Below are 14,554 nucleotides of genomic sequence, written 5' to 3'. Positions count from 1 at the left end.
AGGACAGCTTATTTGATCTCCTTGAGTCCCAGTTTCCTTTCAGCATTGTGAGAAATAATGCATGTCATATATAAGTTGTTGTGAAGTCTAGAAAAAAACATATGGAAACCATTTGTGCTCAGTATAGATGACATCTGTGCTGCTGTTAACTATTGTCAGTTCTGGTGGGCGTGTATGTGTTGGGTGTGGTTGAACTGCCTATCCTCACCCACGTTCTTTGATTCTTACCTTAACCCTGTGAGTATCTCCCAGCGGGGTCTTTGTCCTTCACGTGGCTGAGACAGCGCCAGAGAGAGTAAATGTGTATGTTACCAGGTCGTCCACGTTTACTGGGAGGCATAGGCTTGAAGCCCAGACCTTCTGAGGGCTCTTCCTGCTCTGCCGCCCCTTCGTCACGCTCTGTGTGTGTGTGTGTGTGTGTGTGTGTGTGTGTGTGTGTGTGTGTGTTTCTGCCTCAAGTCGTTTGCTGAGTATAGTTTCAGAAATACATTTAATGTATCCAGAACTCTCAGGCTCTTTTCTGGGATGTAAAAGATGATAATAATAATAGAAAGAAGGAAAAGGAAAAGGGCCTAAACAGTGAAATTAACGTTCTCTTGTGTTTGTTAGATCCACACGGGCATCCCCTAAGGCACGCAAATGCCCCCAGAAGTCGAGGGCAAAGCACTTGCCTGGTAGGGTCGGTGGACACACGGTCCATGGATCCTGGGATCCGGCTCAGCCCCAGGGCCGCCATCCGCAAGCACATGTCCCCTGTGTGCTCCGGTTGTCAGGCCCAGGCACCGGCACTGCCGACGGTGGTTTTGTTGCCCTGAGGAGTTGTTTGGGGCACTGCCAGGGGCTTTTCAGGATCTGTTCTTTGGCAAAGAAGCTGCAGCACTAAGGCTTTCTGTGGCCTCCTGGCAGATCTGTGCCGTCCTCCTTGTGGGAGCAGAATTCTGAAGACGTGGGCAGCCTGAGGTGGGTGTGTGACCCTGCCCAGTGGAGTCCCCATGCAAGGTGACACGCCCACCCGCCCACCCGCACTGATGTGCCTGTACAGTCGTTGTGTTACATTTCTGATTGGAGTGATGAGGGAGCAGAAATCAAATGTCCATGCCAGGAAGTTGTTTTATCACAGACTGGCTGGATTCATTTAAACATGCTTGACCCAGAAGTGAGGGAATCACGTCCAGCCACATTGGCTCACCAGAATTACCTGTGTCCCCTTCCCACCCCGGCTTCTGACTCAGAGACGGGACTCCAGCTTCTACAGTTTGACAGAGATCCGTGTATGATTTCGACGTCCAACAGGGCCTGGGAACCACAGAGCTGGAGACCCAGAATCCGGGTTTTTCACTCTTTAAGGTGCTGTTTTGAAGCCTAATGGTGGTAATATACCTTCAGATGGATGACCAGCTTTTGGTTTTTCTGATCAAACGACATGCGTCTTGTCTTACTTATATTCCAAGCAAAAAGATGAATAAAACTTAGTCCCTACCCTGGAAGCACTTCCAGTGTGCTGGGGACCACGCTTACCAGTTGGACATTTGGAATGTAACACTGAGCGCAAGTCCAGGAAGGTGCCAGGGACGTGGGGCAGAGGCACGGAAAGGCCCCCAGGCAGAGGACGTGTCACGGGCAGAGGCGCCCTAGCCTGTGGCCTGTGCTCCGAGGACCGTGGCTTTTCCGGTGTTGAAAGGAGAAGCTAGGGCATGCGGCTGGGTGAGCGTCATGCCAGCCGCTGGGTTCCAGCAGAGGACTGGGTCTGTTCTGTGTCTCCCACCAGCGTGTGGGCTATGGAGGGGTCCTAGGAGATGGGGAAGCATGGGCGTCCCCGGGGGTCTCACCCCATGAGCTGGAGGCTGTGGCACTCGTGCGAGGCTCTCTCCCTCCTGGTCCTTGCGCTTGTTCTTTGGGATCTGTCGCTGGCACCACGGGTGGTTGTCAGGACAGCAGAGTTATTTCTGTTCGCGGTGTGACTTGGCTTTTCTCAGATTTTCAGGCTGTAAATGTGTTCGATTTTATCCACAAGTAAGAAACTGGTGGGGGGCAGGGCTAGAGCAGTTGAGGCCTTAACAGCACCTCTCCCGTTGCTGTTGCAGCGCACGTGGAAAACGAAGAGCAGTACACCCAGGCTCTGGAGAAGTTCGGGGGCAACTGCGTGTGCAGAGATGACCCGGACTTGGGAAGCGCGTTCCTGAAGTTCTCAGTGTTTACAAAGGAGTTGACGGCGCTTTTCAAAAACCTGGTAAGTGTCATGATCGTGTGCAGTGAACGGGCAGCATGGGAGGGGCCCGAAGTTGCTCTAGTTGGGAAGGTAGCTCCCTAGACAGTAATTAAGGTTTGTTTGGTACATGAGGAATACGTTTCATAGCTCCTGTGGTACCGAAGAGAATTGTATTTCCTGTACACGTGAGGTCACCTTGGGATAAATTTTAGAATTGTGATTTTTACTCTCACAAGACTTTCACATTTAACTCGGCATTTTAAAGCTATGCAGCTGAGGCGCAGAATGGATAAATGCGTTCGTCTTCTTAAGGGCCTCTGACTTCAATTTTCGATACTTCCTGAACTGTGTAGAATAGTCTGTTTCTGGTAATTACAGTAGGTATTTAAACTTAACAGTATTTCATAAATATGTTTCAGACCCGTCTTACACAGCAAGGTAACCTATAATCAGAGCACAGAAATTACCGTGAATATTTAAAGGCCTTTTATGCCCTCACATGCAGAGCCTAAGAAAAGTCTCACTTTTTAAGTGAGTGGAGATACGGACTGAGTACTTCTTGCCTGTGGTAGGTGCTTGGTAACGTGGGTGAATGGACTCTTCCTTGCACTTGGCAGCGCTGTGCCGTCCTCACTGCGGGAGCAGAATTCTGAAGAATTGAGCAGAGAGGGGGTTTGGGACCCTGCTGAGCGGTTTCTTCCACAAGGGGAATGTACGTCGGGATGGTCGCGGCATGTCTTTCCTGTTTTTCTCCCCCAGCTTCTCCCAAAGGTCGTGGACAAGCAGACCAGGTCAAGAACTCAATAATGCTTTCTGTGTAGGTCGCAAACAACAGTGTCTTTTTCATTTCTCCTGTCAGCAAGCTTATAACAAGTGAAAAAATAGCTCATCATTCTTGAAGCGGTGATGATGGCGGGTCTGTCAGTCTGCTCGTAGAAGGGCAGGAGCAAGGGACACATGTATGAGTTAATAAGGAGGAAGGGAAAGAACCGGATCATGAAGGCTTTCGGTCTCCCTCCCTGTCTTCACTTGTAAAGTGTTTCATTTGGAAGTGGTAAATATAAAAAGCCGGTGCTGTGCTTAAGTTTTTTACTTGGGTTAATTTGGAATCTCTTGGGGCCTTTGTCGGGTTTGTCACCCATTTATCACTGCCCCAAACAGGCTGACAGCATGCAGAGCACACAGTGGAGCCCAGCCCCTTTCCAGCCCCACTGCCCGGACACTGGCACATGGCTTGTTAGGGCCTCACCACTGAGTCACAGTGGAGCTTTTTTTTTTTTTTTTTTTTTTTAAACTGGGGAAGCTGCATGGTCCTGGGGAAGATCTATAGATGCTGACGTGTCAGGGGTCGTCTAGTGTAAGATCAGCCTGCCGCCTCATCTCCCAGACCCTGGGCGGGGGGGGGGGGGGGGGGGGGCGGCGGGTAAGCCCCTTCCTCGCCCCCTGAGCTGCCAGCCAGCTGCTTTGTGCCTCTCTCTTAAATATGAATGAATGGCCTCCAGAAAGAAAGAGACCAAAATAAACAGAAGAAAGAACTTGGGGAAAACAGAGATAATGCAGAGAGCAGAAGAAAACTTTAAAGAAATTATACTTAATTCCTCAGAGAAATCAGAAGAGAGAATGGGATGAAGCTTGTCGTTAAAAAAGGGGAGAGACAATCGATATAAGAAAATATAAAATTGGAAATCCAATGAGAAGGGTTAGAGTAAAAGAAATCTCTCAGAAAATAGATCAAAAGGACCAAAAAAGACAAAAGAGTGGGAAATAGATGAAAGACGAGTCAGGGATTAATTCTCAAGGTCCAGTATCCAACTGACAGGCGTTTTCAGAAAGAGAATAGGAAACAGAGGAGGATGCCGTGAATGCAGCAGAACAAAAGATGGTTCCTGAGACTGAAGGATTTTCATCTCCAGATGGGAGGGCCCAGGACAGTAAGGGAAAAGGACCTGCCCCAAGGCACCCCCCTGTGAAATTGCAAAGGATCTTAACCGCTTTCAGAAAGCACACGGAGGATTAAGCATCACGGTGCCATCGGTGTCTCAGCAGTGACCCTGGAAACTCGAAGGCCCGGAGCATTGCCACTAAAATCCCGAGGAACATAATTCTAACCTGGAATGAGACCCACCACCTGAGCGTGAAATTCGAATTAGAGATGTTTCAGACGCCCAAAGCTCGAGACGGTTTGCTCCCAAGCATCATTCCTGTGAAACTCCTAAAGATTGTGCCTGAGCGGCATGAAGAGGGAAGCCAAGAAAGAAGAAGACGTGTGAGTCGGGGAACAGGATCCAGCCAGAAAGAAAGCAGTGAAAGGGGTCCCAGCGGGATGGCAGAGGGAAGCCCTAGCACGGCGACTGAGCAGGCAGCCTGGAGACAGAGGCACGGGAGGCCAGGGTCACCCCTCCCCAGCCAGCTCTTGTATCTTCATTCAGCTGATCTCCTCTCAGGTTTTCTCAGCTGTAAGATGGAGATGATAATGCCACGCCTGGTTTTGGAAGAAGTACAGCCAGTTGCTTTTACACACCTTAGCTTATTTAACCCTTGTAACGATCCCATGAGGTGAATCAGCGTTGTCCCCACTTTGTAGATTAGGTAACTGAGGCCCCGGTGGTTTAAAGGGCTAATCTCTCTCGGGACAGGTCTGAGTCCTTGCCAGGTGTGGAAGGGCCCCGCCTGTCGCTCCACGTGGTGGAATCCTACTCGAAGTAGCTTGTCCTCAGTTTTAACACGAGCAGCAGCACAGTTAGACAAAAGCAGCCCCTTCATTTCTTGATTTTCCGCAAAACTGAAAGCAGAGCAGGGCCTGGACATTGTGATGGGCACATTGTCACATTGGCCGCTGCCCCATGGCTCTGCCACTTTGGGCACATCAGAAATCCCCTCCAGGCCTCGCTGTCCTCCCCCTTCCTACAGGGAGTGACTTCCCCACGGCCGTCACTTCCTGAGCACGCGCGGCGCTGTCAGCACTGAGCACTGGTTCTTCCTCGTTCACTGAGTCCTCCTGTCAGCTGCACGAGATCCCTCACGTTACCTCCGTCTCAGATGGGGCCCGTGGCCGGCAAGGGACAGGTCAGGGGTCACAGCTGGGTCTTAAAACTCCAATCCCGTGCTCGTTCCACTGTGGCATTTAAAGGATTTAAGCCCCTTGTCAACTCCTTGGGGGAAAAAGGGGGCAGAACGGAAGGGAAGGCAATGCCGGGTAAAGTGTAGCATAAAGAGAGATGCCCAGCGGGCCGAACTGCTGCAGCCACGAGCAGCCAGACACCTCAGTTTCCTCACCTTAAAACAGTGTGAGAAAACCATTCCCGCCTCACCGGCCAGCATCAGGGTGACAGGGATAAGCGGGAATTAGAAACCACCCCACACGTGACATTGCAGTGTCGTTATGGTCGGGTAGCTTACTAAAGCCCGGAAGACAGTAGCTCTGAGTCCACGTGCATGACTGTAGTTTCCGCTTGTACTTTATGGAGTTAGGGTTTTTGATCCTGTTTCCCAGCAAATACCTTATCTGTGCCCAAATTCACGTTCACCAGGCCGGGCTTTCCAGGCCAGGGCTGGTGTTGAAGGTCTGCAGCTGTAAGGACGCCAAGTGGCTGCTTCTAAGAAGCTGTCGCCGAGAGTGAGTTGATTATAGGAGAATTCTCCTTTTTTGGTATTTTGTATACCATTCTTACTCCTATTTTTGGTCACATCTGTCCTATCTCTTATTTTTAAAGCCTTGCTTTTGCTTTTCCTCAGGCGTTCAAAAAACATTTCAGTTCTGCATGGCCAAGACTCTCAATCCTACCTCTTGCCTAGAAAGAATAATAATTACCACCTACCTGCTCTTCAGCATGAAAGAATGTTTATAAAGCAGTTGGACCGTCTGCAAAGAAAGGCCAGCTTAATATAAAGTGAGATTTTGTTACTAAAGGGTGAGATTCTCACCTTCAGAGAGTCTGTGAATTCCTCTGCAGTAATGCAGGATAAAGGGAAAAACAAGGCAGCTCCAGAAATGTAACATGTGTGAAATTAGGCTGGTTATAAAGTCAGGCCAGTCTCCTCGGTTCTTTTCCTCTTACCAGATGGTTGTGAGAATCCTGGAAAGATTTTCCAGGGCCACTTCTGTGTTAAGAAGTGGCCTTTGAATGAACGGTCGCCATGAAAGCACATTCCTGAAAGGTCATTTACAGGTATGTCATCTCCGTCTCATCTCCGTCTCTGGTTTCAGAGAATCGCTCGTGAGATATGTACTCTTGGTCCATAGAACCTGCTCCAGGTGAGGGCAGGGGCCGGCGGAGGCTCAGCCCAGGACGGAGTTCCGGGGCGAGAGCCGAGAGTGGCCCTGGGGTTGAGGAATTTCACTTCACTCACCTGGAAAGAAGACCCTGAAAGTCCCACTGACCAGCGTGCACAGAAGTCATGTTTTTTTTCGTTTGTTTGTTTTTCCTTTACACAAGTGATTGGAGTTAGAAGACATTATAGCCAAAGAGTGAAGAGCTAGTCAGGTTGTTGAGGAGAGTGTGGCTTTGTCCCTATGATGTGCGCAGGGCCTGGCGGGGAGGCCTGCCCACCTGCTGGTTGGTAATATGGTGGCGCTCTCTTCCCAGCACCGTCGGGTGGGTGGACAGGAGCTGATTCCCCACGTTAATAAAGCTCATCGCGTCGCTTAGCGTAGAGCTCTCTGTAGCAGAGGTCCTCACCCTCAGTGCTCCCGTAAACTTTCTTCTCTTTCCGCTTCTTCTATTGAAAATGTCCTATATTTTATAAACGTATTACATTCTTTCTTTTAAAGCATTTTTTAATTGAAGTAGAGTTAACTTACAATGCTGTGTTAGCTTCAGTTATAGCAAAGTGATTCGGTTATACATATATCTATTCTTTTTCAGATTCTTTTCCGTAGAGTTCCCTGTGCTGTACAGTAGGTCCTTGTTTATCTTATGTATAGCATTGTGTATCTGTTAACCCCCAACTCCTAATCTGTTCCCCGACCCCTACCCCCTGTCACTCTCCCCTCTGTAAGTTTGCTTTCTATGTCTGTGAGTCTGTTTCTGTTTAAAAATGTCTTACATTCTTTCTTATTCAACATGGGCACTGGTCATATTTTATCTTCTGGGGAGGAAGGCTTACCGTTGTTTGGGGCATAAATTAAGGGGCAGCGCTGAAATCTAGAGAAACTCTTGGTGCCTGGTACCTGCGGTGTGGGAGTACCTGCCCCTAGGTTGGTGCCAGACCGTCAGCTTTCCCATTTTCAACATTTACTTTTTAATATTTTGACACCCTTCTCCCTGCTAATTGCTGGCTTCTGCCGCTCGTGGTGCCTCGTTCCACAGCGCTGTGAGCTGGAGGACGCGATGACCAGCTTGTTAGGCTTGTACGCAGAGCAGGAGTCTGTAAGCTTTGAGTGAGGAGCGCTTGAGGGCTGGGCCTTCTCTAGGGGAACAGAGTTCCTGGATGGACCTACTGACAATTACTTTGGACACCTAGAAATCTCTGCCACCAGTTTTTAATCTGGCCTAATGCATGGCTGGAAATGCTCTGAGGCTCACAAGGCTTCAACACTGCAAGCTGCTTCCTACACTCAGAGATCCTCGACCAAAATGAAAGCATGTCCTTAGTTTGACCAAAATGACAAAAGCAGTAAGGCTACTGTCAGAGCCCTGTGTTTGGTTGTAGCGCAGCCACGACTGTGTGTGAATTGTACTTTGATACTATTTTTTTTTGGAAAGGCAGTGCCACCTCATTGTAACCGCTGTGGTACGCTGGCTCCCTGAGGTCAGAGAAAGTGGGAAAAGCCATGGGGGAGAGGACAGGGTGGGAACAAGGCCTTGGGCCCAGGAGGAGAGCTCAGCTGAGAAGAGTGACTGATCGCCCGCTGCGGGTGGCCCGGCTCTCTGGGCAGCAGGGCAGTAAGCGCTCGTCGCTCCAGTCTGGGCCACTTTTATTAGGATGCTGTGTGTGCTGGGAAGGCCCCAGGACAAACGCCAAGGAGCCCCGAGGGCGCGGCCCCGGAAGGTGGGGCGGTGACTCTCCCGCGGCCTTGGGTGCTTGGGTCCTGGGTGGGGGTGGGTTGGGGGCCTGTGGGCCACCACAGGGTCCGTCTGCATCTAAGCCCCTGGCAAAGGTTGCGAGCACATTCCTCGCACTTGCCTTTAACAGCTTGTCAAGTGCGTGGAGGACGTGCTGTTATAGGATAATCATTTGAAAGCATTAGCAAATTCAAACCAGGGTTTGTGTTTGTTTTCTTCTGTCACCGTGTATTCTCTCACTTGCTGGCTCTTAAAAGAACAACTGCCATGATGTAGGGCACCTCAAACTTTAAAATCTTTTGCCAAACCCAAGGGATGCTGTGTGGACAGGCTGGAGTAGGGGGTGTGAGTGAAGGTGGAGGGTCCGCCGCACCCGGAAGGCAGAGGAGCAGGGTGGGGGGGCGGCTGATGAGTGCCGTTGGCCTCGGTGCCGGGGACGCCACAGTGACTCTGCCGTGCAGGCAGGGGACAGTACAGTAGCAGAAGGAGAGACGCGCGGTGGGAGTTCGCTGCTCCAGGGGCAGGCTGCTGATGGAAGTCGCAAGGGAAGGTTTCTGTGATGGGAGACACTGGCGCCTACTTCTAGGCCCCAGGGGAAGGGACTGGGGGCTGGAGGAGTTGATGGCCCCGAAGAGAGGGGGCTGGGAGCTGGGGGGCTGTGCGTCCTGGGTCTCCTCCTGTTGGTCATTGGTCACTGGCTCAGCCAGGACTCAGGCCCCTGCCTCCCTGGGACCTGGAGATAAATTCCAGGTCCAGCCTCTCTGGGTGCATTTCCCTTTGGGAATTTCCACTGTTTGTTAGTCATTCCTTAAAATCTAAAACTTGACAAACGACATCAATACCTGTATAGTCCCGAGTCTGGTTTACAGAGCACTTGGACGTAGTTTGTTTCATTTGCCTCCCTAGCGTCCTAGTCTTGCCTTGCCCTCAGGTGGAGTCATCTGGGGCCTCGTAGAAATGCAGGCTCCCGGGCCCTTGTCCCCTAGGCCTGCTGAAGCAGAATCTCCATTTCCCCAGGGCACGAGTCAGCCCATTAAAGTCTGAGAAGCGTTGCCCTAGAGCAGAGGTCCTCACGGTGCCCTCTGTGGACCGGGAGCCCCAGCAGGACCTGGACCTTGTTAAAAGGCCACACCCACACCTACTTAAAGGCGATTCCCAGCTTCGCCTGCCTGTCGGGAGGGTTGCTAGAACCCTCCCTGTTGGGAGCCGTTTCCCAGAGTTCCTGATCCATTCGCATTTCTAATCAGTTCCCTGGTGACACTGACCTCATTGGTCTGGAGCCAGCAACCGCTTCTCACTCCCCCCCTGGGGAGCCTGAGGCCAGGGCTCCAGGGCCTAGCTGAGGACGCAAGTATCCAACCTCGAATTCTCGGAGGCAGTAGATTCGAAAAGCTGCTTTCGTTTTCGGTGGGTGGCTTAACTAAGCATTTTAACATCATGTGGGTTTTAGAAGAAGCTGTGGATTGATGAATCCTGGGCCCTTCTGTGCTGGCCCCCAGAAAACGCGGGTTTTCCAGACCATTGCAAGTAGGCTGCAGTGTGTGGTTTCATCATCCGTTCTCCAGTGGAAGAGGGTCACTATTTTCTCTCCACTTAGAACCTGAAAGATCAAAGCTGTGTGACTGCCAGAGACGCAGCGTTGAAGGCAGAAACCAGGTCAGCTGTTTCCCCTTTCTTGGGGTGTGAAAGTTGCCAGTGTTTTTGGCAGCTGCCCAGTTTTGATCTTTCAGTTTGTGTTAAACACTCAAGATCTGCGTGGGCTCCCCCGTCTCCTTTGATTAAACAAACCATCAGAGTGGCCCTGGTGCCAAAGAACCAGGCCTGGGAGCACATGTTCACGAGGGCCCCGTGTGAGAGCAAGACCGTGTGTGTGTGCGCGCACGCCGTAGGTCTTGGGCGGTGTTGTCGCCGGCCCCCGGGGAGAATTCACTAAAAATGAAAGTGACCTAGATGGTTTTCCTTTGTAAAGTGTTTCCCTGTACGTCCTGATGTAGATGGCACCTCCGGTCTCACAGCCTGCCCCGCTCCGGCCGTGGGTCAGGTGTGAGTAGCACTGACCGCTCTGGAGGCCGGTTGCCTATGGCAGTGAAATGATGGGAAGGGCTCTGGCCTCATTCTCAGCTCAGCTGCTGCTTAGTTGTGGGATCTGGGGGCAAAGTGGGTAGTTTAACTCTCCCTCTGTTTCCATTTCTGTAAAATGGGGGTAACACCGACTTCTCAAAGCACTTGTGAGCCTTACATGCGATTAAGTGGCCCTGTGCCATTTAGTGATTTATTCAGGCCACTTCACCTAGGACCTTCTGCTTCTCCAAAAGATTTTACTCTGCCATTTTACTCTTCATACTCTGCTCCACGTCACCTTCTGAAGAGGCCTTCCTGGTCATCGTTGGAGAGTCCCATCCCACGAGTAATCAGAGCAGCCTTATATGTAAGATTTGTAGTAGCCCCCAAAACTGGAAAGAACTCAAAAACCTGTCAGCAGTTGTCTGGATAAGCCAGGTGATGGACAACTGTTCAGCAAGAAACAGGAATGAGCCGTTGATGCAACAGCACGGATGGATCTCAAAGCGAGTGTGAAAGAAGCCGATAAAGAGCAGTGCGTGCTGTAGGATTCCATGTACAGAAAGTCCTAGAAAATGTAGATTATTCTGTGGTGACAGACGCAGATCAGCGGTTGCCTGGGGACCGGAGATTGGGGAGTGAGCAGCTGGGAGGTGGGAATTGCAAAAGGGTGCAAAGAAGCTTCTGGGGGTGATGGGTACGTTCACTGTCTGGATTTGGGCGATGGTTTTGTGGGTGTATGTATGTGCTATGACTTATCAAATTGTGCACTTTGAATATGGGCAGGTTATTGTACATCAGTTACACCTTCAGAGGTGCTTAAAAATTTTTTTAGGCTACTCGTCTGAAGCATTGCTGTCCACCAGAACTTTTTTTTTTTTTTTTTTTTTTGCGGTACGCGGGCCTCTCACTGTTGTGGCCTCTCCCGTTCCGGAGCACAGGCTCCGGACGCGCAGGCTCAGCGGCCATGGCTCACGGGCCCAGCCGCTCCGCGGCATGTGGGATCCTCCCGGACCGGGGCACGAACCCGTGTCCCCTGCATCGGCAGGCAGACTCTCAACCACCGCGCCACCAGGGAAGCCCCACCAGAACTTTTTGCTTTGATGGAAATGGTCTGCATCTGCTGTATCCAGTATGTGAAGCCGCTCAGCACACGTGGCTCTCGAGCACCTGAAATACGCTAGCGCAACTGAGGAATTCAGTTTCCAACTTGGTTTCATTGTAATCCATTTACATCTGAATGGACACACGTATCTAGGGTCTGTCATACTGGACTGCACAGGCGTAAAGCCTTACCTGCTACTATAACACCCCCGGCAGTGCCACCCGCACGCACAATCCTGGGTCTCAGGCTCCAGCTCCTGGAGAAGACTTGAAGCTTCCGCAGGTGCTGGCTGTTTCCCAGGTACATATCCTTGCCTAATGCTGAAGCCTCCGCTAAGAGTGCCCTTAATTGAAGCAATGAGGTCTGAGGTCTTTTTGCAACTCTCTGCCCCCGGCACGGAGGTGCTGCCAGTGCCTATGCCCACATGAACAGGTGTTTGCCCTTCTTTGAGGTCTTGATTTTACCTCTGACTCTGTGATTGAGCAGCATTTGCCCAAGTTAAAAAAGAAAAAACCCTGCAGATCCCAGCGTTGTCTCTGGTTTCTCATAAATTAGGCATATTAAAATAAACTTAATGACACAGGTACATTTTCAGGTAAGGCTCTTTGGCCATGTTTTATATATGGTCTTTTAGGAAAAGCTGACTATCCCCAAAGAGGGTTGGACACTATTAAGGGTTTTTGAGGAGAGCCCTGGGAAGACCTGGTCTTTTCTAGACTCATGAGCCTGGAGCTGGGAAGATTCTGCCCAGCAACTTTCCTGTTTCGAGTCTGTCTTCTCTTTGCTGCTCCTTAAAAATAGAGCGCTATGATACAAAAATCCTATCTAGGTTCAGGCTTCTCGACAGATCCCCAGCCAAGGAGAAGGCAGCGCTGGGGTTCCCAGGGGTCAGGCTGGAGCCAGGGGTGAAGCTTTGGCTGGATCGGCAGCTGCTGGTAACCGGTGACAGAGCCGAAGGAGCCGCCGAGACACTGACCCTGTGGGCAGGGAGAGCGTCACGGGGAAGGGGGGAAAGATTTTTAGAGTGTATGGCAGTGGCAAAGCTCGCGGGTCAAGGAGTTTTAAGAACCCCTCTCCCCCACAAAAAATATAATAATAATTAGGAAGACCCATGTGGAAAGATGGCTATTGCCTGGCTGTATTCCCCCACCCCCGCCCCATCTCCTGGGCTGTCTTTGTTTGCTAATCATCTGTGACATTACGCGGGCTGCTCGCGATCTCTGATAGCCCTGTCTGCCTGTCTCCCCACGACTGAATCATTCTCCATCTGAGATTACACACATTGGACTACTTGTCAGCTCATCTTGTCAGACATATCCAGGTGAACCCAGGAAAAGGGAAGACAGAGCAGGGAGGGCTGTGACTGCAGACTGTCTGTGTGCCATTGGTATTAGATCCATACTTACTAGCAGCAATTAAGAGTAATAATTTGTATTCAGATCATGCTTGGGGTTTCGAAAAGCCATTTTACTTCATATACTTGTTAAAAGCAAGTCAGAGGATAAGAGAAAGCCCGGCGCTTGCTTGGTGCTAAGGGAAATATTCTAGTTGGGTGACCCAGGGGTAATTTAATTCTTCCCAGCGATCATAACAGTTTTATTGCTCGTAAATCGAGGCTGGAGCTGCTGAGCACAACGTGTGTGCGGTGATCTCCTGGCTGTGGTTTTCATCTCTCACGGCCAGAATGGAGATGGTTCGTTCAGCTGTGGGCCTGAGGCTGCTGGGCGGCCCCAGTACAGGCAGGCAGAGGGAGACCCAGAGGGAGACCCAGAGCGAGCCCATCCTTCCTGCTGCAGGGCGCTCTTGCTGAGACAGGACATCTGAGCACCAGCCCATGGTTCAGGGCCCAGGCAGAGACGAGGGCCAGTCATTTCCTGGACGCTCACCCTGAGTCAGAACGCTTGTGTGCTGCGCGGGTTCCGTACAAGGGCAGGAAAAGGCAGAGGGCGGGCGGAGGCTGGTGCCAGGAGTGGAGGAGCTTTGTTAGGAAGCCCACTGACGGGAACTCTGTGCATGTTTGTAATAATTTCTTTAAAAAAAAAAAAAAAAGAAAGCCGTATAAGGTATATTTTATATATCATAAAACTCACCCATTTCAATTCTACAAGCCATTGATTTCTAGTAGCTTTACCAAGTGATGCAACCATCACCTTAAACCAGTTTGGGGACATCTTCTACCCCCCGGTAAGGTCCCTCCTGTCCCCTCACAGTTAATCCCCATTCCCACCCCCAGCCCCAGGCAACCGCCGATCTACTTTCTGTCTCTTTTGCAATCATTTAGCTAATTAGTTTCTGATTAGAGGAGTAGTAGTTTCTTATTTTGGATCACTTGAGTAACCCCCCGGAAAGAGAAATGGATGGAATGGAGGCCAGAATCCCCTTGGTGGGATTCTCTTCCAGCTGCTCTTTTTAGCTCTTATCTTCTGCCGCCCCCGCCACTCCCCTGGCTGATGTGCTCCCACTTCTCCACTGTTCCTGTCTGTGCCTGGACACCCTCCACCCCATCTTGCAAGACGTAATTCTCCCTGTCGTTGAAGGTCTATCTCACATAACCCCAATCAGCAAACATTTCCCTGGTGTCCAGACTGGAAATAATTTTCTCTTCTCAGAAACTCAGTGGTGTTTTATTTCTGGCTCGTAGAGTTTCCACATGGCACTTTACTTACTTAAATATGTGCTTTGGGGCTTCCCCAGTGGCGCAGTGGTTGAGAGTCCGCCTGCCGATGCAGGGGACACGGGTTCGTGCCCCGGTCCGGGAAGATCCCACATGCCGCGGAGCGGCTGGGCCCGTGAGCCATGGCCGCTGAGCCTGCGCGTCCAGAGCCTGTGCTCCTCAACGGGAGAGGCCACAACAGTGAGAGGCCCGCGTACCGCAAAAAACAAAACAAAACAAAACAAAAAAACCGTGCTTTATCTGCCTTATTAAATGGTGTGCCTTGCCACACGGCTTGTGAGATTTTAGCTCTCCGACCAGGGATTGAACCCAGCCCCTCGGCAGTGAGAGTGCAGTCTTAACCACTGACCTACTAGGGAAGTCCCGATAACAAGTAGTCTTAAAATAGATGTGTAAACCAAGTTCTGGGTGATGTGCTTCTCCCCTGCTACAGAAGATTTTGTTTTTCTCGCTCATTCGTGCATACACTCACACGTAATACACCTCTCATAAAAACATAC

General features: G+C 50.8%; 1 protein-coding gene across 2 annotated transcripts in view; it reads left to right on the top strand.

The window, feature by feature from the left end:
* Nucleotides 1–14,554, top strand: part of ASAP2 (ArfGAP with SH3 domain, ankyrin repeat and PH domain 2) — a 154,792-nt gene that overhangs the window by 70,597 nt on the left and 69,641 nt on the right. For both annotated transcript variants that reach the window (XM_065890711.1, XM_065890710.1), the window contains exon 3: nucleotides 2,085–2,230. In XM_065890711.1, coding sequence (XP_065746783.1) covers nucleotides 2,085–2,230 — 146 coding nt within the window. The remainder of the gene's footprint in view (nucleotides 1–2,084; nucleotides 2,231–14,554) is intronic.

Source organism: Phocoena phocoena, chromosome 14, assembly GCF_963924675.1.
Source record: "Phocoena phocoena chromosome 14, mPhoPho1.1, whole genome shotgun sequence".
In the NCBI taxonomy this organism is placed as follows: domain Eukaryota; kingdom Metazoa; phylum Chordata; class Mammalia; order Artiodactyla; family Phocoenidae; genus Phocoena; species Phocoena phocoena.
Note: the sequence above shows the minus strand (reverse complement) of the source record. Positions and strands in the feature narration are given on the sequence as shown.